At 41.4% G+C, this 24,203-nt stretch overlaps 1 protein-coding gene across 3 annotated transcripts in view; it reads right to left on the bottom strand.

The window, feature by feature from the left end:
- The window catches only part of frem1a (Fras1 related extracellular matrix 1a), a 265,369-nt gene that overhangs the window by 130,451 nt on the left and 110,715 nt on the right, over window positions 1-24,203 (bottom strand). For all 3 annotated transcript variants that reach the window (XM_051929875.1, XM_051929873.1, XM_051929874.1), the window contains exons 8-12: window positions 23,466-23,597; window positions 21,919-22,263; window positions 13,205-13,347; window positions 6,256-6,452; window positions 868-958 (exon numbers count right to left, since the gene is read on the bottom strand). In XM_051929875.1, coding sequence (XP_051785835.1) covers window positions 868-958; window positions 6,256-6,452; window positions 13,205-13,347; window positions 21,919-22,263; window positions 23,466-23,597 — 908 coding nt within the window. The remainder of the gene's footprint in view (window positions 1-867; window positions 959-6,255; window positions 6,453-13,204; window positions 13,348-21,918; window positions 22,264-23,465; window positions 23,598-24,203) is intronic.

The following is a 24,203-nucleotide window of genomic DNA, read 5'->3' as shown; positions in this document are numbered from 1 at the left end:
CCTGATTGTTTATTAATTTTTAAAGTTTGTCCTGTTTCACTACTACTGGCTAGTATATATATGTAAAATCTAACGTCTGTCTGTCTATCTGTATGTCTGGCCGCTTTTTACGAGAGAACTACTTAACAGATTTAGGTCAGGTTTTTTTCTATAATTTGCTTGAATATTCCGGTTGATTTTGCGACTTCTCTCATCATGCTAAGTATTATAGTTCACTTGCGGTATTGATTTATTCATAGGTGGGCTGTGGGCCGAAGGGAGGGGGGAGCAGGCAGGGCCCTCCTCACTCACTCGCCAGCCTCTGCTCGAGTTAGTCTGATGTGGCATTTGGCGAGAGAGTTTTAATCCCTCCCATTCCTCTAATCGCGATGGACATGCCCTTTCAATTCAAGACAGTACAGTTCCTGGTAAAGCTTTGCTTTGCAATGTCAATTAACAAGGCCCAGGGACAGACAGGAGTTGATCTTAGTTCACTGACCTTCTCACATGGTTAGCTTCACGTTGCTTTCTCCCCTGATAGCAAAACCAAAAATATTATATATCAAGAGGCCCTCAGATATGAAAGCTATTAATATAAATTTTTCTCAAAACAAATTACATTTTTTTAATGATTTTTATAAAGTTTATCCTGTTTCACTACTACGTGGGCAGAGCCGCAGGGGACAGCTAGTTTTATAATAAATCCAATTTTCTAACTTTAGCTTGACTCCCCCTCAAAATAATAATACATTTTATTTATATGTAATTTCCAAGATTCCACAGACAATGAGAGTATTCAAGTAATCCTTACACTAAATAGAATTTGATTACCTGAAGACCTACAGTTTATTTGGCTTTTACAGAAATTCAAGTGTTCAGTGCACCTACCTGGGTGAATGATCTTAGCATCGGAACAGTTGCATCTTTAGTGAATTTGGAGGTGCTGTCGACTAAGAACAACTTTCCTGCATCAGGTCTCCTTTAAAAATAGAAAGTTATAGACCAAGTTAAGTATTCCATCTGAAAATTCAACAACTCGCAAAATACCCCCATGAAATATGTAAAGGCTCTTCTGCATATTTCCTTTTCTCATCTGTCACGTGTCACGCATGAGTGTCTGAGGATCACCTTGCAGGCACTGATAAGGTGTGCAATTGCCCACCGGGATGAGAGGGGGCACCAACACTAACTGTATCATCTCTTTTCTCCTCCTTGAACTCCAAGAAGCCACCCAAGGAGGGCACCCCAGGTACACATACACCCCATTCAATTAAGCTACACTCCTTCCGGTCGGGAGATCATAAATCCAAGGCCTCCTGAAAGATGGCGTCTCAGTTGGAGGAACTACATCCAGCATGAAGGAGCTCCTGGACACAGACCAGCTCGACAGAGCCGTGTATTTAAAGAAGTCATGGAGGCTTAAAAGGCCTATTGTGCCATGATATGCCCCTTTTTGTTCTATTTTCTGGACACTTGCAGCAAAAGGGAGTGACCCGGTGGGCAGCCCAAACTTTTCTTTGGTTCCCTGCTTCCTTATTTGCCTTCCACACGAGATTAAAGCTTTCTGAAGAGTTGATTGTTCACAAATGCTTAGAATCAGGTTTGGTCTCACTGGTCAAACCCCAAAATAAATGTCCTTCAACTATGTGAGGAATTCGAGTCCCCAGAAAGATACAGAACGAATTTCAAAACAAAAACGAAGACCCTTACAGATTCCTGCTGAACATTCAAGAACTGGGAAGCTGTGTTAGGTGATGATCTTATATATCAAAACTCTGTGGAAGGACCTCAGAATATTTTACTCAGAGAGCTTTACCATAAATCAATCAAGGATCTTCCACAGAGTAATCCTAACTGCAAACACAACTTACCATTACAACAGTATATGTGCAGTATTTGATAAATGAGTAAAAACAGTGTATGTGCATATACTGGATAGTCTTCTTCTTCTTTCGGCTGCTCCTGTTAGGGGTTGCCACAGTGGATGATCTTTTTCCATATCGTCCTGTCCTCGTCATCTTGCTCTCTCACACCCATCATCTGCATGTCCTCTCTCACCACATCCATAAACCTTCTCTTAGGCCTTCCTGTTCTCCTCTTTCCTGGCAGCTCTATCCTTAGAACCCTTCTCCCAATATACTCAGCATCTCTCCTCTCTACATGTTCAAACCAACACAATCTCGCCTCTCTGACTTTGTCTCCAAACCGTCCAACTTGAACTGACCCTCTAATGTCCTCATTTCTAATTCTATCCATCCTCGTCACACCCAATGCAAATCTTAACATCTTTAACTCTGCCACCTCCAGCTCTGCCTCCTGCTTTCTGGTCAGTGCCATCGTCTCCAACCCATATAACATAGCTGGTCTCACTACTGTCCTGTAGACCTTCCCTTTCACTCCTGCTGATACCCGTCTGTCACAAATCACTCCTGACACTCTTCTCCACCCATTCCACCCTGCATGCACTCTCTTCTTCACCTCTTCCACAATCCCTGTTACTCTATACTATTGATCCCAAGTATTTAAACTCATCCACCTTCACCAACTCTACTCCCTGCATCCTCACCATTTTACTGACCTGCCTCTCATTTATACACATGTATTATGTCTTGGTGGTCCTACTGACCTTCATTCTTCTCCTCTCTAGAGCATATCTCCACCTCTCCAGGGTCTCCTCAACCTGCTCCCTACTATCGCTACAGATCACAATGTTATCAGCAAACATCACAGTCCACGGGAACTCCTGTCTAATTTCGTTTGTCAACCTGTCCAGTGATAGTGTAGATAGATAATGTGTATGGCATACAAATAAGCCATATGAAGATTTTAATGTTCAGACTCGCAAGAATGAACTAAGCAGTTCAGTAGTTTCAGTTCCGAGTAGCTCAGATAGAATATCATGACACTAACACGGATTAAGCTGCTGGAAATAAGGACCCCTAAGTAAACAGCCAGCAATTAGAAATCCTGCACCTTCTGACTTTATTTAAACAGAATTTCCTTAAGCATTAGAACTCCAGACTCTAAATCCCATCTTAAACACACTCTTTGTGTATCTTTTATAAATGACTGCTATAGGCTGTTTTTAAATTCATGTCTCTCTATTATATAAAAAAATTGTTTGACGCAACAAGACTTTTTGGAGATGAGAGTTTTTGGAAGAGAGATTTTGTCTTGACATTTTTTCAAGTCACGCCCTCCTCTCAAACGTTTTCAATCAAGACCTCAATTCTCATTCGTGTGAATGCTTTTGTCAGACACACTTCCTGCACTCTGAGCTCTTATACATTTTAACGTTTTCCTCACTTTAATTTCCCAATTAAAGAACACATATTATGTCCAAATCTTATTGGAGTATTTCATCATGAAGGGTTATCAACAGAAAAAATGAGTACACCGAGAAATGATGAAGTCAAACGAATTAATGATAAAAATGTTGATTGGTTACACATCAAATTGGTTAAATGTGTCCAAGAATGTCGAACGGTTACATGTCAAATTGGTTAAATGCGTATTAATAGACTATGCTGAAACAGTTGGTGGTGATGGTGCGGAAAATGAAAATAACAACTTACAAAATCCCAAAGAATATCTAAAACCGTTAATACCATCTGGTCTTACATCGCACAAATTACTGTAGAAAGAAGGACGTATCCAAGAAAGGTAATGTAGTACATCTTCCGCGGATAACATTAGACAACAAAGGAGATCTTGATATGCCATTCGCATTTAAACGTTAACAGTTTCCGGTTAGAATAGCTTTTGCAAATAACAAATCACAGGGACAAACATTCAAAAAAGTTGCTTTATTTAATAGAGAGAAAGAAACAAAATTCAATCACGGGCAGTTATACGTTGTGTTGATGCATATGTAACAATTCCCATGAAAATATAAATCTGTTTAAATTGTACATCTGCATCCCCATACACGAGCGGCAGAATTGAAAAGAGGCTAGTGTGTAGCGCAGGCCGGGGGGTTGGCGAGCGAAGCGAGCAGGGGACAAAGCCCCCTTGTTTTAAAGAAAGATATATACAAGTTTTGGAGCAACACATGCTGCCATCATTATTCCATCTTTTCCTGAGACATTACTGCGTTTCCCAGGACGCTGGACAACAGCAAAGCACGTTCTGCCCGGATTCCAAGTTCATGGCTGGGTAAGCAGAGAGTTGCGGGTATGAGACTGGGATGCCCGCAATCCTGTAATGAGTGGGACATTTTGAAGCAGCAGTGAAGACCCTGTACAATTGCGCAGGTGAAGACCTTCATGATGGATGTATGGGGGAAACTTCTGCTGGATACTTGCGTCTTCAGTGCCTGAATGCTTAATAAGTTGTAAAAAAAAAAAATGTTCCCAGGACAACATCCAACCTGGAAACGTTGCAATCGAGCTCCAGCCGCATGTTCTGGGCCTGCACCAAATTAACATCATTCTGGACCAAAATCTTTAAATGCCTTTCAGACAATCTTGGTGTCCCGATCCCTATTAACCCACTAACAACTGTGTTTGGACTCTCAGATGGGCTTAAAGTGGAGAAGGGCAAACAAATCATAATTGCCTTTACCTCACTATTAGCATGTAGACTTGTCTTGCTCAACTGGAAGAATCCTAACCCACCACTGTTAATGTCTTATACCAGGGGTGTCCAACTGCGGTCCTGGTGGGCCGCAGTGGCTGCAGGCTTTCATTTTAACTCTTTTCACTACTAATTAAGTCCTTTTACATTCATTTTCATAGGCCTGTTTTTAAGGATTCAGTCCTCTGAATTGATTTGTTTCTTCATTTAATGGCAGCCAAACAGAAAAGAGACGTGAAACGAGCCAACAGATGACCAGCTAAACTGGAACGTTAAACTCCAGCCAACTTCACTCCAACCAGTTTCTTAATGAGAAGCCAATACTTGCTGTTAATTAATACCGTTATTGAATATCATGACTTGTTGCTGCTCTCATTCTGCCACAGCAGACTGCTGAATTTCTGTTTTTTTCTAAGACCACTGCTTGGTGACCTCAGCAGATTAACATGACCGAGACCTTCATCTTTCTTTATTTTCAGGTTAGCTGATTATGTGGCAGCTTGTTTTGTGTGTTATTATTGTTTGGCCATTCATTAAGGAAAAAGAAACAACTAAGGGGTCTGAGTCACGTCAATGAAAACTGAGGCAAAACTGTATATACTGTACTCTATATACTCGCATATAAGTCAGCTCTTGAAACCTGAAAAATCAATCATAAAATCAGACCCCGACTTCAAAAACGTTCAAAAATGTGACACTTAATTTTTTTTGTTTTACATTTTCTTGCCTCCTCCAATCTCGCATCAGTTTCTCAGACTCATCGAATTTTGTTGCAGCAGCGCAGTTACCAATTTCTTTCACCACGTCAACAACTTTTACTTTAAAACCAGCTTCATATTTTCTTCTGATCGAACGCTCCATTGTAGATAAGGGATGCTCTTATGATATGGTAAAAGCAAGTCCTGACTTATCCGTGGGAGAACTTAAACACAAGTATATACGGTAATTAGCAGCAAAAACGGCTCACTAATTAAGATGATAGTTAGAATGAAAACCTGCAGCCACTGTGGCCCACCAGGACCAGAGTTGGACACCCTTGTCCTATACTATCATTGGAAAAAATCTGATTCTCACTCAGAGGATCAGTTCAAAACTTTTTTTAAAACCTGGCAGCATCTAATTAATAACATTTTAGAATAAACACTTAAATTGGGAAAAAGAATTTTTCCCCCTTTTTTTTCTACTCTTAAAGTTTTACTCTGGTTGTTGACCTTTCTCTCTTTCTTATGGCTGGGGGCTGATTTCTCAAGTTTGACAGGCTTGGTTAATTGCTTTTAATAAATTCAAAAAAATGTTAAAAAAAAATAGAAATGGTGATGTGACACAGTGGGAAGCGTTCAACTGGCACAACTTTTTTGATGTGTGTTGCAGTCATCAGATTTGACATGAGTTTATAGTTTAAAAAAAAATCCTCACGTAAAACATCAGATTTGCTGTTGTAGTGTTTTCAGTGAGGTACGTAAGAACAGATTTACAGATGTCTTCTTCTTGTATTTTTTAGCATTTTCCATATCGTCCCAACTCTTTTGGAATTGCCGTTGTTCAAGAGCTGTCACCTGTACTACCCCTTTTACTGTTCTTTTAAATACGTGACCTCAGAATGCAAATGAATGGCAGTTACATAAAGTAGCAATTATATAATGAATGAAGATAACTGGGCCTAAACAACGTAGTGATCACGTTGTGATACAAAAGGCTTACCCGGGCAGTGACATGAAGTATGGCGGTGTGGTGATGGTGTAGGTGAGCTCCCTGTCGGGTGACTCGGGGTCCGTGAAGTGCAGCTGCTTCTTGGTGATGTGGACAACTTCCATTTCCTTGACAACAAGATGTCGGCTTGTCCCAGGAGCTTCTTTAGGCAACTGATCATCCACCGGTGTGATGTGGACCATAACAACCTGCATTTGAAATCACTGAAAAGTTAACTTGCTATTATATCTTCTTGAGAAATTTTAAAGCTGAAGAATGGCTTAGTATGTGTAATTATGAATATTTTATACTATTTGAAGGGCAGAAATGTGTCACAGTGGTTAGCGCTTCTAAAAGATAGATAGATAGATAGATAGATAGATAGATAGATAGATAGATAGATAGATAGATAGATAGATAGATAGATAGATAGATAGATAGATAGATAGATAGATAGATAGATAGATAGATAGATAGATAGATAGATATTATTCTAGCAGGGAATGGGTTTTTTGATAAAAGGTCTTTAAATAAATAAATACATAAGTAGATAAATAAATACATAAGTAGATAGAAAAAAAAAAAAAATAATAAAGTGGACCCTCAGTTGTATTTCTTGACAAACTTCTGCTGAATAATTCATTGGCTGAAAGTTGTGGCCTGCAGGGGGCACTCCAGCTGCTTAACCTCAACACAGACAGATGCAGACACAAGTTCAGTACAACACACAGGCTTTGTTCTGTTGTGGGAAACACTTCCCTATTGTTTCCCACCTCCAATGAACAGCACAAACAAGTAGAATAACAAATCCCACGGAACTTTATCCACTCTCTCTATTTCTTTCTTTCTCTCTCTGGCTACATATCTCCTCCAGCAAGCGTTGTCCTCCACCTCCCAACTCTGGCTCCTGGAGTAGTGGCAGCTGACTCTTTTTATGCTGCACCTGGGAGTACTTACGGTGGCCCGTAAACATGGTCCAAAAGCACTTCCCAGTGAGGTGAGAGCCTAACAATGTAGGGCTCCACAGTACCTGCAGCCCCCACCCCCCAACTTTATCCCAATAGGGCTGAGCCATGAAACTCCAACTCTCATGAAGCCCTGTGGGAATCCATGGCACTCCAGGGAGTTTGCCGACTAGCGATCTCAGGGAGATAATGTCATGAGTGTGCTTTCTCCTCCCGTAAAACAGAAGTCCCATCCAGGTAAGGGTGCCGGCCACCCACCACAAAGTCCTCAGTGGTTGTGTGTCACAGAGAGGATGTGCAGCATTGTTCATAATGACACTCAGTTTTATTTTAATACTCTCCTACTCTGTGACCTCCAGGGAGTCCAGAGTGTGTCCTATAACTGAGCGTTTTCTTTTAATTAGCTTGTTGATTCTGTGGGGCTCTCTTAAAGTGATGTTACCAGCCCAGCACATCACAATGTTGAAAATCACACTGGCTATCAGATTGTTTACGAAGATTATGAAGGGTGTTACTACCACATTAAAGGAAGGCAATCTCCTAAGGAAAAAGATCCTGCTCCGCCCTTTCATCTATAGTTTCTCTGTGTTCTGAGACAAGTCTTAATCCCATTTTCTGCCATCATCAGGGTGGTGTTTCTGTGGGTTTTTCTCTGGGTATCCCACTTTTCCTACCATATTCTCCAAATTACCTAAGTTAGGTAAATTGACAAATATAAATCGTGAGAGTAGATAAGGATCCTTAGATGGACTGATGCCCTGCCTGTACTTTCAGGATATTTTCTTGCACCAAAGCAGCCATGAAACGAATTAAGTGGGCTTGAAAATGTGTGTGTGCTGTATTATTTAAAATGGGCCTCCTCCCATTCAGGATGACTTCCTGCCTTGGACACTGGTTTACCAGAATGAGCACCACCTCAGCTCCCCACGACCCTGAAGTGAATAAGCAGATTAGAAAATAGATTTACATTATCTGGTGTCGAGATCCCCAGTCTGTATTTTCTGTCACATATGGCTGTAGTGAGAGAGGTCTGTGGTGGTGCAAGTTTTAAATAAGAAATGTGCGTCTCAGGGCGGCAGTGGTAGCGCTGCTGCGTCGCAGTTAGGAGACCTGGATTCGCTTCCCGGGTTCTCCATGCGTGGAGTTTGCATGTTCTCCCCGTGTCTGCGTGGGTTTCCTCCGGGTGCCCCGGTTTCCTCCAACAGTCCAAAGACATGCAGGTTAGGTGGATTGGCAATTCTAAATTGGCCCTATTGTGTGCTTGGTGTGTGGGTGTGTTTATGTGTATCCTGTGGTGGGTTGGCACCCTGCCCAAGATTGGTTCCTGCCTTGTGCCCTGTGTTGGCTGGGATTGGCTCCAGCAGACCCCCGTGACCCTGTGTTTGGATTCAACGGATTGGAAAATGGATGGATGGATGGATGGATGGTGCGTCTCAGGTTCAGTGGGTGTGAGTATTCGTGAGGTCCCGGGATATTGAACGAGGCAACTGGGTTTGATCACACTGGCACGTGAGGGTGTGGTTGAATCCAATTTCCTCATTGACTCTCCACAGGTTGTAACTAAGACACCGTACCCATGAAGGTATAAAAGGTAGAAAGGGGAACCTGAGAACTAAGGGATAAAAAAAGAAAAGATTGAAAAAGAAGTATGGAATTTAAACAGGAAGAATAAATGTGAACAGAGAGAGAAACAGGATTGTGGCAGAGCAGGTCTTAACACATTAGCACACTGGGCAGTTGTCTGGGGGCCCCACAAGCATAGTGGTCCACGTTTTTTCTGATGCCTGTGTATGTTTCTGTTTTGCTATCGAAAGAGGGGCCCCAGTGCTCTACTTTGTGGTGGAGACAAGTGGTCAGGTTTGTCCTCCATTCCACTGATCCTAAGGACTTCAGACCAAGTTGCTCTTACTTCATATATTAGGAAGATCTTTGAGAAGCCGGTCCTAAAACAGCTCTGACCCCTGGTTTCAGAATATCTTGGATCTTCTGCGGTTTGCCCATCAGACACAGATAGGTATGGAGGATGCTCTCATCTCCATGCTGCACAGAGTCTACTTCCACTTGGCACCACAGTCAGGGACAGTCTTCTTTCACCTTTCCAGTGCTTTTAACACTAGAATTAGCAAAGTTTATGAAAAAACTTGTAAATCAGGCCCACTTTTAATCCGCTCGCACCTCTCAGTCAGCGTCTTTTGTTTTGTAAATGTGTCAATAAGCCCAAGCAGCAAGCATCCTGCTATACTATCCCCACCACTGCTGGCAAAAACTTCTCCCAACTGAAGCCTTGTTTATCAGGGAGTGAGGTAGTACCTAGAGCAGTATAGGCTAAAAAAATATATTGTTATTTGGAACACATGCTTTTCATGTGTATTTCATGTTCTACAACAATCTATGTAAGTGTAGGATGACAGGAAATGCAAGAAATGTTGAACACATACCTAAAACACAAACTTATTCCCTGTTTTAGTACTAACGACAAAATGTAGACATGAAGTGCATAATGTGTAAAGACTGAAGTCCAAATATCAAATCAGCACTTACACAAAAGGTATAAATATAACAGAACAAGTGCGGTTTTATTCAAGACTATAACCAAAGAAAAAGAAATTGAGTTAGCGTGGCTTGTTGTCGTGACTTCTTTGTTAGTACCCGAGCGACTCTCCATGCTAGTGTTTAGATGTGGATGGCGTATGTGCCCAAAAAAGAAGTCTAACTCCATTATTGCACCATTGTTCACGTACTGAAGTGTCAGCAGGCATTTTTCTTGGCATTACACGTTAAATTTGTCAGCATGCCCTTGTCGATCAAAGAGAGGAAGCTCTGCAGTCTATTTGTGACTTTACGCTGTAGGAAGATAAGTAAATAAATCAAGGTAAATAACAGTCGATCTGGCTTTTATATAAGTAACATATAAATGTTTCTTATGTAAAGACCATCATAAAACATAATCACAAACTCGGCTTTGCACGATACCTCTGTGAGCTCTGTAAGCCATGCTGTTTCTTTGAAGGACAGGTGTGAGGCAGACTGACTGGCAGGATGACACCAGACCTTGTTCTGCATTCAAACGGTGCCCTCTTTCACCTTTACGCCTGGTGCGTTGTTCTTATATGTAAGTGGACATTTCTTGCGGGGAGGGCTTCTGTTCTCTTTCTCCGATCTGAGTTCACCTCTGTTATAGCTCGTCTTTACTTGAAAACAGCAGTGTCAGATCAGGGGGAGCGTGAACATGATTGAAAAAATAAAACTGAATAAAATAAACGCTAACCTTTACAAGTACCATACATTTAACACGGGCTGTTACAGACTCAAATCAAATGTATGTTTTTATTGTATAATAATAACAATAAGAGAAGCTCACTATTCAAAACGTTTATTTTGGGACACGTGAAGACTCGAACCTGGTACCTTCTGAACAGGAGTCAGCAGCTTTTACTGCTGTACTACAAAAGCAGTCGCAACAACAAGCCAAACCAACTCAATTTCTTTTTCTACAGTTATAGTTTTGAATAAAAACACACTTGTTCTGTTATATCCGTACCTTTTGTAAAAATGTTTATTTGATATTTGGACTTCAGTCTTCACACATTATACACTTCATGTCAAAATTTTGTCGTTAGTACTAAAATATGAAAAAAAATTTGTCTTTTAGGTATGTGTTCAACATTTCTGTCATCCTACACTTACACTACATACTGTAGATTGTTGTAGACACGGAACACACATGAAATGCATGTGTTCCAAATAATTATATATTTTCTAGCCTATAGAGCCTATCTAGGTCCCTGATAAACAAGACTTGAGGTGGGAGAGGTTTTTGCACTTTCTGTGGCAGTGGGAGGATGGGATAGCAGGCTGCTTGCTGCTTTTGTTAATCGATACATTTACAAGACAAAAGATGCTGAATGGAGAGGTGCAAGCGGATTTAAGGTAAGCTGGATTTATGAGTTTTTTCATAAGCTTTAGCTAAGCTTTCTACCTCATCGACTGGGAAAAAAGCTCAAGGCTTTGCATCATGATGCCCCTACAATCTACTGACTACCTCACCAACAGAGAGCAGTTTGTGAGGCTGAAGGACTGTGTGTCAGAAAAGGTGGTGTGTAATACTGGAGCACCTCAGGGGACCGTCCAGTCTCCCTTCCCGTTTACTCCTCCACATGGCAGACTTCCAGCACAATAGCAGCGCTTACCATCTACAGAAATTTTCAGATGGCTTCTCCATTATAGGCTAAGTGATGAATTGAAGTACAGGAAGGATGTGGTGGACTTCCATCTTGTGGTGCAGGAACAACATCCTGCAACCCCACATAAGCAAGACAAAAGAGCGGGTGGTGGACAATGTGCCAAGAAACTTCTTAGACCAGCGTCAGCTGTGTTTAACATCTACACAGCAGACTTTCAGTACAATACCAGCACTAACCATCTACATAAATTTTCAGATGACTCCTCCATTATAGTCTGCATTAATAATGGAGATGAGTCAGAGTACTGAAAGGTTGTGGAGGTCTTTGTCTTGTGGTGCATGGACAATAACCTGCAACTCCACATAAGCAAGACAAAAGTGCTGGTGGTGGTCTTCCGACATACCATGAAGCCTCTGAGACCACCAGTCACCATTCAGAATGTTAAGTTATATAGCACAGTGTGTGGAGTACAAGTCACAGGAGGTTCTGCTCAACCTTTATAACACACAGGTGAGGCCTCATCTGGAGTACTTTGTTCAGTTTTGGTCTCCAGGCTACAAAAAGGACATAGCAGCACTAGAAAAGGTCCAGAGAAGAGCAACTAGGCTGATTCAAGGGCTACAGGGGATGAGTTATGAGGAAAGATTAAAAGAGCTGAGCCTTTACAGGAGATCAAGAGGAGACCTCACTTAAGTGTTTAAACTTATGAAGGGAATTAGTACAGTGGATCGAAACTGTGACTTTAAAATGAGTTCATTAAGAACATGGGGGCACAGTTGGAAACTTGTTAAGGGGAAATTTCGCACAACGACATTAGGAAGTTTTTCTTTACATAAAGAACGATAGACACTTGGAATAAGTGACCAAGTAGTGTGGTAGACAGTAAGACCTTAGGAACTTTCAAAACTGTACTTGATGTTTTTTGGAAGAAATAAGTGGATAGGACTGGCGAGCTTTGTTGGGCTGAATGGCCTGTTCTCGTCTAGAGTGTTCTAATGTTCTAATCAGAGGAAAGGACATGGAAGGGGGTGCAGAGTTACACATAAATAACAAAACTGGACTGGTCTGACAACACAGTGGCGCTGGACAAGAAGGGTCAAGAGCAGACTGGACATCCTGATGAGACTCCATTAGCCACTAATACACAAGCGAGGCGAGCACATCGGGAAAACAAAACCTCTGAAGAAAGACAAAGTCGCTTAGCCTCTAATACACAACCAATGTGAGCACATCAGCAAAATGAATCCTCCTAGGAGAGAGACACCCAGAGTAGTTCCTTTCAATTACCTGACATCTCTACATTTCAATTTTTTTGTCTGACGATTTCAGTAGTTTCTAGGACCCTGGGCTTTTTACAGCATGGGCTTGCACAAGTAGAATAAAATCTTTATCTACTTATAAACTAGATGTCACTTGTTGTACACTTGACTGTACAGCGCCATTCCAAAGACATTTCTAAATAGGCCTGGCCTGAGTGAGTAAGTACAATGGCAGACTGGCATCAGGTCAAGCGCTGGTCCACGTTTCTGATTAGTGATGCTGGCACAGACTCCTGCTGAGCAGAAGAGTTTGATAAATGAATAAATGCGTGGACTTTGATTTGTGTATTAAAATAAATATATTGATGTCAAATTATTATCTTGGGGAAAATGAGACTTGGAGGCTAATCAAGCAGCTAGGAAGCACACAGTCAAATCCTCTGGGTCATCCTGTGGCCCCTAATACAATTTTAGCAACTTACACCACTGTAAGCCTATAACGTCGAGATTTATTAAGATTCATTAAAATATGAAAGTAGCAACTGTAAGGTACCTGAGGCTCTGACAGATTGGGTGGGTCATGGCTGTCAGAGAGCACAAACTCAAAGGAATCTTCAAACACTTCATTTCCCAGATGATGGTAATAAATAATGGCATTGAACAGGTCTCTCTGAAGAAACCGCTGGACGGGGTAACCTTCAGAAAAAAAAAACAAGAACAAATATTGCATCATCCATCCATCCATCCGTTTATCATTCCATCGTTTCAGCTTTGCATCCAATTAAAGGTCAGTCTATCCCTCCATTTACACATCCATTCATTCGTAAATCCACCTACCCACTCAACCATCCAGTCATTTTTGCAACCATCCATCAGCCCATCTATCTAACAATTGGCATATTTATTCATCTACCCAAGGCAACCATAAATTGTTGTTGGTAATCATCAGAGACCACAACACACTTTACTAAATTGGTTTTTCAAGCTGATTTCAGATCCGCTTTCAGTCTTTTGCAGTCACATCAACTTTTTGAGTTACGAGTAATGTTAGTGTACAGTGTGCGTGCATGTAATTTTTACTAAAATGTAAGCAACCAATGAAGTAAATTTTTCAATATCTTCAGTGCAAAGTCAAATTGGCACACACACTGTGGCCTAGATATGCTGAACGGTGTCCACTGTTTCTTCATAAATGCTCAGAGTAGGATTTCTTCTGCACACTGTGCCTGGATTGTCGTGGTACAGCATCCAGCAATAGTCTGACATCATATTCTCATCCCAGAAACCCTGGTAGCGACGATCCATTAACTGAATGTCCTGGTGAAAACATTCTCCTTGCTCGTCACTCACCATACTAAGACTTTCTGGAAAGAACTCTAGATGTGAGTGCAAAGAAGGGTATTTTCAATGACATGTGACAGCCCAGTTTCTGGTATGAATCACACAGATTCTCAACTCCTTCCTTGTATGTAGAAGACTTATGGCTACCCAGAAAGTTTTTACAGTGCCACTTGAACAAGTTTCTAGCTCAGCTGCCGAGAGAGACTGTTTAAAACCATCATCCTGCAATACGGACTTGATCTGTGGACCTATAAATATCCCTTCCTTCATTTGTGCAGTGCTTATGTTTGGAAACTTCTCAACAAGGAAACCCTGAAAACCCAGCGAGTTCGCATTACGCATGGCCTCTACAAGGTTCTTCATCAAGCCTAGATTGATATGGAGAGGCTTGTTTGCAAACTCCAGGCTGGGATAAACATGCATAGTTTAGCTGAGAATCCACTTGTATTCATGCAGCCAAAGTAGCGATTGCTGAGGTGGTCTCACAGTTCCCTCCACACCATCGGGATTGCAAATGGCATTGCTGCCTTACGCCGATTTAGCCAGCCAAGCAGTCCATTGGAACAGCTGGTACAGATCACACGTGGAGCCCAAGATTTATCCTGGTCACCAAGTGGACAGCTGAAGTACAATCTGGACATCTTCTTAAGAACAGACAGCATGGGTTCAGAAGAGGGAGGTCGTGTTTTACTGACATGCTGGAATTCTATGAGGAGGCAACAAAAGGATATGATCAAAGTGGAGCAGATGATATTATTGATCAGGACATTCAGAAAGCATCTCATAAGGTGCCACATAAGAATTGGCTCAAACACAGAAAGCAGAGGGTGATGGTGTGAGGAACCTCATCAGAATTGATAGATAGATAGATAGATAGATAGATAGATAGATAGATAGATAGATAGATAGATAGATAGATAGATAGATAGATAGATAGATAGATAGATAGATAGATAGATAGATAGATACTTTATTAATCCCAAGGGGAAATTCACATACTCCAGCAGCAGCATACTGATAAAGAAAATATTAAATTAAAGAGTGATAACAATGCAGGTATACAGACAGACAATAACTTTGAATAATGTTAATGTTTACCCCCCCCCACCCCCCCGGGTGGAATTGAAGAGTCGCATAGTGTGGGTGAGGAACAATCTCCTCAGTCTGTCAGTGGAGCAGGATGGTGACAGCAGTCTGTCACTGAAGCTGCTCCTCTGTCTTGAATTTTGAATTGAATTGTCTAATTGAATTGAAATGGCTGATGTTAAGAGTGGTGTTCAGCAGGGGTCAGTGCTAGGGGCTGCTGCTATTTTTAATATGTATAATAACAATAATAATAATTCATTACATTTATATAGCACTTTTCTCAGTACTCAAAGCACTATCCACACAGGGAGGAACTGGGAAGTTAACCCACAATCTTCCACAGTCTATATAAATGATTTAGATAGGAACATAAGTAACAAACTGGTTAAGTTTGCAGATGATACCAAGATAGGTGGATTAGCAGATACTTTGGAATCCATTATATCATTACAGAAGGACTTGGATAGCATACAGGCTTGGGAAGACTTGTAGCAGATGAAATTTAATGTCAGTAAATGTAAAGTATTACAAGTAGGAAGTAAAAATGTTAGGTTTGAATACACAATGGGCGGTCGGAAAATCGAGAGTCCACCTTATGAGAAGGATTTAGGAGTCATAGTGGACTCTAAGCTATCGACTTCCAGACAGTGTTCAGAAGCCATTAAGAAGGCTAACAGAATGTCAGGTTATATAGTGCCCTGATGTGTGGAGTACAAGTCACAGGAGGTTCTGCTTAACTCTTTTAGGGCGGATGTCGACTTTTGTCGACAGGAGGGGTTGAAGGCGAATGTCGACAAAAGTCGACATCCAGGGATAGGGGGTGACAATCAGCTGTCAATGGCGACAAATCTCACTGTCACGTCACAGGCATTCCCTCTGTGCTTGGAGGAATGCTAGACTCGTTGACTCGGCAAATAAACATTGCGTGTGCGTGAGTTGCGAAATGTAAACAAAGGCAAGATGGCACCGACATGTGAAAAGGCAGCGAAGCAAGTGCAGAAAAGAAAACACTCGCATTATGCGCATTTGCGCATTATCGCGGAGTCGGACTCTTGATTTTTCAGAATCGGACTTTATTGGCAGTGATCAGGAGATCGAGCAAGAGAGTTAGAAGCAGGCATCAGCTGATCAGACACCAGCCGATGCCGCGCCAGCTGATCTGCTGCCAGTTGAGTGCCTTCGCGCAGCCGATGCATCTACGGCAAAGTTCGCATGGGATAAATATACAGACATTGATCCGTTGAGAGCCGATCTGGCTACCGGAGTTTACAAGACGGCATGGCTTGCTGTTGGACACGACAGATCACCAGCTGCTGTACTTCAGGCTGCTCTCTCCTGATGCTGCTTTTCAGCTACTGTCAGACGAGACAAACAGGTAGGCAGAGATTTTTTTTGAATCGCAGGCTGCGTTTGCATCACATTCTCGTTTTTCAAAGTGGAAACCCACAACGAAAGACGAGATGAAGCGCGCTGTGGCATTACAAATAGAGATGGGACAGAACTGGTGATATAACTTCAGGGAGCATTGGTCCAAACGTGTTTTGTCCCCTGGTGGCTTAGGTACGTGCTGCTGCAAAGTTTTATTCACTTCTGTAATAAACAGAAGCAAATCCCATGGGGTGAGCCAGGCTATAATGCCATACATAAAGTTCATAAAGTTTCAGAAGATGAAAAGAGGTGACAATACGGTTTTCATGCAGGCAGAAAACTTGGTGGCAGTGGCATGGCACGATGGCAAATGGGTGACTTGTCTCTCTACAGTACACACTAACAATATATGTGAGAAAATGCAGCAACAGACAATTGAAAAATAGGCACCAAAGCAACACATATTGTAAGGAGTGCAATGTGGCAATGACTGAAATTGGCTGCTTTGAGCGAGATCAGACTTTGCTGTGTAAAATGTATGTGATATGTATGTGAAATCATAGAGTATGCAGGCTCATACAACATGCAAGACAGTAACATTTGTCAAAAGTAAAATTTTTTGTTGATTTGATGTGTTAAACAATTGCTTTGTGTTCTTTTTTAAATATGTTAGTTTTTGGAAAAATATTCTGCCCTGGGAGAAAAGAAACAAAAAAAAAATTAGCCCTAAAAGAGTTAAGAATTATAACACACTGGTGAGACCTCATCTGGAGTCCTGGGTGCAGTTTTGGTCTCCAGGCAAAAAAAGGACATAACAGCACTAGAAAAGGTCCATAGAAGAGCAACTAGGCTGATTCAGGGGCTACAGGGGATGAGTTATGCGGAAAGATTAAAAGAGCTGAGCCTTTTCAGTTTAAGCAAATGAAGATGAAAAGGAGACCTGACTGAAGTGTTTAAAATTCTGAAGGGAATTAGTCCAGTGGTTGGAAACTTGTTAAGGGTAAATTTCACACAAACATTAGGAAGTTCTTCTTTACACAAAGAATGATAGACACTTGGAATAAGCTACCAAATAGTGTGGTACACAGTAAGACTTTAGCGACTTTCAAAACTCAACTAGATGTTTTTTTGGAAGAAATAAATGGATAGGACTGGTGAACTTTGTTGGGCTGAATGGCCTGTTCTCGTCCAGAATGTTCTAATGAATCTGCGGTAATTGGGCTACGTTATGCTTTCATCGTGAATGAACCTCACACATAACAGAAACTGTCTGAATGATAAGTACAACTTCTACATAACTTCTGATAACAACTGAAATCAATCACAGTTAATGCCGTCTGTAACATAAAAATACAGACAACTGTCGTTAAATATTGTAACCACCTTGAGCATGGGGAAGGCACTATATAAATAAAATGTACTATTGTTATTATTATTAGGCTTTGGCTAATTTTAACAAATATCATGCAATATATAATTAGCTTCAACACAAAAACTAAACGTACTAGAAAAAAAATGAAACACAGATTTGAAATCAGCATGAAAAACAGCTACAAACCCACTGATGAAAATGACCTGAGTTATTTTTCCTATTTTTCCTTCAGTAAGCAAGCAGATAGATGTCATTAGTGACACATATGGAGGTAGGCTGGTTACCTGATTTGAATATTTTACTCGATTAATGGATAGAGGCCTATCATGCAAGCTGTCTTACCAAAATGTAATAAGCACAGTTCTGATGGACTGAAGCAAGCCCAACTCCAAATGAGTGACGGGTCACGTTAAGCCTATTCACCGCTCTGTCATACAGAGACTGGGACGTTAGGGAGGAATAAAAAAACAAAAACTGTTGCAGATATGTTAAGTCATTTCGACCTTTGAAAATAGTGTAGTAACTTCTCCTGCTAATAACACACTGGTGGCACAGGAAATGAAAAAAGCTATAATAGTCCTTAAAGGTCCCTTGGTGCTGTCTGAAAGTAGAAATTTTATCACAGTAGACAACTTATATTGTACACCAATCCATTCTTTCAAGCCCTGTTCATCAAATTAGTAATAACATGCACATATTCTTCATCTTTTCCCACTTCCATGATCAGACCTTTTTACACTGTGACGTGTGAGTTCCTGTCTTGCACCCCAAAACACGAGGCTGAGCCTCAGTCTTTTAGCAAAGCCATCTTTATTCAGCTTGAAACAGGAACAGCACAGTTATCTACTGTAGCTAGATCTGCTGCTCTCCTATACACAGACACAGCAATCCGGCAGGGTCGTGGCCAGGTTAGTGGCCAAGCAATCCTGGTCCCTGCAGTTATAATGTTCCTTGCATCACCCATCAACGGCAGGCACTCATAACATGACTGCAATCTTCGTGGATTTCTTTTCACGGCGAGCTGCCACAGCAGTGGGATCCCACGGTTGCCCCAGCAACCGACTGTCTATCTGCCATAGATGCAGCGATCGCATTTTGAGTTGCTCTTTGGCATGTCGTCCCATTGGGGGGAGCCCCAACAGAGTTTAGAATCCTTACAATACATTGCATGCAGTTGTGCCCATAAGTTTACACACCCTGGCAGAACTGGTGAAATCTTGGTAATTGTGTGGGAAATAGAAGTAATCCTGCAGAAAACTTTCTTTTTAATTAGAGAGTGTGTTCAGGTGAAGCAATTTATTATCACATCATTGTGTGAGCCCTTTTTAAATCCTCATGATAACTGAAATCACTCAAATGGGCCTGATCAAAAGTTTACATCCCCTTGAATGCTGGGGCTGGTAATAAACTCACAAGATGGCACACACAGGTTCAAACTAAGGGTGATGAAGGGAGAGGGACTGTAGCTGTAACCTTTTGGATTGTAGTCAGTGTCTGAGTATAAACAGTCAATTTGAATTCATGCAGAGCTGCACTGACTTTGCTGGATACAGAGCCATTGGGGTAAGCAAAAAGACTCTCAAAGGACCTGCAAGAAATGGTTGTTGAATTGTATGAAACAGGAAAAGGATATAAAAAGATATCCAGAGATCTGAAAATGGCTGTCAGTAGTGTTCAAACTCTGATAAAAAAAGTGTAAAGTTAGGGGTCTGTTGTTACCAATCCACGGTCAGGTAGACAAACCGAAATTTCAGCCACAACTGCCAGGATCACTTGTTGAGATGCCAAAAAAAAAACCCACAAGCCACTTCAGTTGAGGTACAGGCTTCTCTGCAAACCAGTGGTGCTGCTGTTTCAAGATGAGCTGCATGGTTGAGTTGCAAGAAAAAAGCCTTTACTGTGCCAACACCACAAAACAGCCCGCTTACAATATGCCACAGAGTATCTACAGTTGTGGCCAAATGTTTTGAGAATGACACAAATATTAATTTTCACAAAGTTTGCTGCCCCAGTTTTTATGATGGCAATTTGCATATCATCCAGAATGTTCTGAAGAGTGATCAGATGAATTGCAATTAATTGCAAAGTCCCACTTTGCCATGAAAATGAACTTAATCGCCAAAAAACCCATTACCGCTGCATTTCAGCCCTGCCACAAAAGGACCTGCCGACATTTTTTCAGTGATCCTGTCGTTAACACAGGTAAGGGGGGCGATGATGACAAGGCTGGAGATCACTCTGTCATGCTGATTGAGTTAGAATAGAGAGGTTTAATTGTTGTGAAGAAGGCTTCAGGACAACCAAAAAAGTCCAGCAAGTGCCAGGACCATCTCCAAAAGTTGATTCAGCTGCAGGCACCACCAGTGCAGAGCTTGCTCAGGAATGGCAGCAGGCAGGTGGGAGTGCACCTGCATGCACAGTGAGGGGAGCTGAAGGGTAGCAAAGATACCAAGAAAAACATTAGGGACAGACTGATATTCTGCAAAAGGTACAAGGATTGGACTGTTGAGGACTGCTGGGGTAAAGTCATTTTCTCTGATGAATCCCATTTCCGATTTCTTGGGGCATCCTGGAAAAAGAAAAGGTGAGCAGCGCTACCATCAGTCCTGTGTCAGGCCAACAGTAAAGCATCCTGAGACCATTCATGTGTGGGGTTGCTTCTCAGCCAAGGCAGTGGGTTCACTCACAATTTTTCCTAAGAACACAGCCATGAATAAGTAATGGGACCAAAACATCCTCCGAGAGCAACTTCTCCCAACCTTCTAAGAACAGTTTGGTGACCAACAATGCCTTTTTCAGCATGATGGACCATAAGGCAAACATGAGAACTAAGTGGTTTGGGGAACAAGACATTGAGATTTTGGATCCATGGCCAAAAAACTACCCAGACATTCATAATCCCATTGAGAACTTGAGGTCAATCCTCAAGAGGCAGAGGGTGGACAAATAAAAGACCACCAATTCTGACACACTCCAATCATTGATTAGGCAAGAATGGGCTGCCATCAGTCAGGATTTGACCCAGAAGTTGATTGACAGCCTGCCCAGGGGAATTGCAGGGGTCTTGAAAAAGAAAGAAGGGCCAACACTGCAAATATTGACTCTTTGCATAAACTTCATGTAATTGTCAATAAAAGCCTTTGAAACTTATGAAATACTTGTAATTCTACTTCAGTATACGATAGAAACATCTGACAAAAAGACCTAAAAACACTGAAGAAGCAAACTTTGTGAAAACCAACACTCAGAACTTTTGTCCACAACTGTAGACAAGCCTCACAAAGTCCTTTGGAGTGATGAGACCAAAAATTGATTGGTCACAGCCAAAAACACAAGGCCCATGACATAAAGTTCACCATCCCTAGTGTGAAGCATGAAGGTGGATCTCTGATGTTCTGGGGGGTTGTGAGCTACAGCAGCACAGGTAACTTAGTGAACATTGATGGCAAGACGAATGGAGAGTGTCACCAGAAAATATTGGAGGACAGCTTGCACTCATCAGTCTGGAAGCTGCACATGGGGCACATTTAGATCTTCCAACATGCCAATGATCCAAAACACAAGGTCGAGTCGACCCTTCTGTGGCTACAGCAGACAAAAGTGAAGGTGATGGAGGGGCCATCACAGTCTCCTGACCTCAATCTCATTGAGCCACTTTGGGAAGATCTCAAATGAGCAGTTCATGCAAGACAACCCAAGAATTTATGGGACCTGGGGGATTTTTGCTAAGAAGGCAGGTCTACCACCTGAGAAAATCAAGGGCCTCATGCACAACTATCACAAAAGACTGCAGGCCATCATTGATGCTAAAGGGGGCAATACACAATATTAAGAACTAAGGGTGTGCAAACTTTTGAACAGGGACCATCTCATTATTTTCCTTATTTCTATGTTTTATTTAATGGTTGTGCTGTTCTGTGATGCCATATAGTTTAATTTAGACTCCATTAAAAGTAAATTAAATATTTTCAGCCTGATCGGTCATCTCTACTTTAAAGTATGGTACGTGTATTACAAATTCAGCCAGGGTATGTAAACTTATGAGCACATCTGTACATTACATGGCTAAATCAAAGAGTTCATTGTAAAGCTCTTTGTACCTGTGAGAAGTGGTCCGGGTTTTTTCCGAATCTCTCCTGCTGTTGGTGGCTGAGTGATATTAAACAAGATGTAGTCATCACAGGAGTCCATGTCAGAGGCCTGAAGCATTGACAGCTGAATGAGGAGTGATTGACCCTCACAAAGTTCCAGAACCATGTTTGTGATGAGGAAAGGTGGACTGTCATCTTTCGGTAGGATGTTGATAGGGAATTTGTGTCGGATACTGTGGCGACCATCGGAGATTCTGAAGACAATGAAGTCTTTTGTTGTGTCACTGTCATCATGATGGTACCTCACTTCATTAGCCTTGATGTCATTGACGGTGAACATGAAGCCTTTGCCACCTATCAATACATATCATTTAGTATTCAGTTAGTAGTCTGAATGATTTAGTTTTCAAGGAACAAATATTGGATCATCAAAGGAAAAAAGTAACGTAGGTAAGTAGGAGAAGAAACATCAAATTATCCAGAAAATCTGTAACCAAGAGTCAGACCTATTTTTTGTGAACAAGACGATGAAGAAAAAGACATTGCATTTTATATAATGCTTTTGAAGACACTTAGAGTGTGGGGAGAGCCACTTCTATGCTACTGATGTGCAGTAGACATCCCGATGATGCTACGGCAGTCATTTTGTACCAGTATGCTGACCACACATTAGTAAGAAGAGGTGAGGATTAGAGACAGAGGATGATTAGGAGGCCAAAATGATTAGGCTGTGGTGGGCAATTTATTCAGAAGATTGGGATACCCACTACTCTTTATGAAGCATGCCTAGGGATCTTTTATGACCACAGAGAGTGAGGGCATCAGTTTTACGTCTCATCCGAAGGACGGCTCCATTTTAACAGTGCAATGAGCCCGTCACTGCACTGGGGCATTGGGATCCACATTCAGACCACAGGGTAAGCGCTGCCGGCAGGCCTCACCAACACCTCTCCCAGAAGCAACCCAAGCTTCTCCTAGATAGTCTCCCATCCAAGTACTGGCTGGGCTGAAACAAGCTTAGCTTCAGGTGGATGACCTCTTCTGATGTGCAGGTGGCATGGCTGCTGGTATGCCAGCATTGCAGTCATTACACACAAAAACCGGAGACAGGAAACCAAGAGATCTAAGGAGCACTAACTAAACACACACGCACAAACGTTCTTCTTTCTATTTCCGCAAGTTCAAATGATGACAAATCTGTGCTGCCATTTCTTTAAAGTGTCACGCTGGTGGCATCAAACGTGTAATTTCCAGCGTTGTTCTTCTCAGCAGCTGAAACTGTGTCATGACAATGACATCTCAAATTGGCAGCAAACCACAGAACATGACACTGATAACCTGGGTGAAACTAGAAAATGCCCATTAACTGGCCGAGAAAACGGAAGGAAAGCAAAAGCACACATAAAATTAAAGCCTAAAGCAAAGTCTTTCCTACTTTTCCATGAAACGCCATTTGTGCCAAAATGAAATTCTGCCATTTTATTTATTTGATTTTGGCACAAATGGTTTTCTATACTTTTCCAGAAACATTGTTAAGAAGACCTGAGGAGCATTACCTCTTACAGTGAGTCTGCCATGCTGAAGACCGTCGACTGTGATGATCTGCACATTCTTAATGTTATCGTTGTCCACAATCTGCAGCTGCTCCCAGGTTATCGGTCGAGACTGTCCTTCCAGTAAGTCCAAACCTACAGATTTAGGTTAAACATTTAGACAATAGAGTGTTAGGGTAAAGAAATGGGTCTGCCATGTCATTTTGTTACAGTGCAGTATTGCTGATCCTTAGGCTTTACGTGGAGAACAAAAATTTAAACTGAATCAACCTGACTTGATGTGCCTAACTGTTGTTGTGATGAGGCAGATTGCTCGAGCTCTCTTTCCCTGTGTTTCTGCTCTGCCACTTCTACCATTCCGACATGGGGTACACCGAATGTAATAATACCTTTTTCTTGTTTTGTTTGATGTTTTTATTTTTGTATTTAATTAATTTTCCTGCTTCCCTTACTCTTAGCATGTGTTCATTTTGCTTCATGTTTTCAGTTTATGCCTAACTTTGTTTTTATCACTTAGAAATTTCAGGTGCTGCATTACTTCAACCACCAGTTACCTGAGAGTCTGATTATTTATTTATTTATTTTTTAATTGCATTGAATTCATTAAAATCAAATAACACTCCATACACATAACTTGAGTTATACAAAAAAGAAAAAAAAGAAAAAGGTTTGAAACAAATCAATCACCACCCCTGAGAAAGAGAGCTAAGCCAGCAGTGTAAAACTTTATGCTAGTAAAGA

The sequence above is a fragment of the Erpetoichthys calabaricus genome, chromosome 7, assembly GCF_900747795.2.
Source record: "Erpetoichthys calabaricus chromosome 7, fErpCal1.3, whole genome shotgun sequence".
NCBI lineage: Eukaryota > Metazoa > Chordata > Cladistia > Polypteriformes > Polypteridae > Erpetoichthys > Erpetoichthys calabaricus.
Note: the sequence above shows the minus strand (reverse complement) of the source record. Positions and strands in the feature narration are given on the sequence as shown.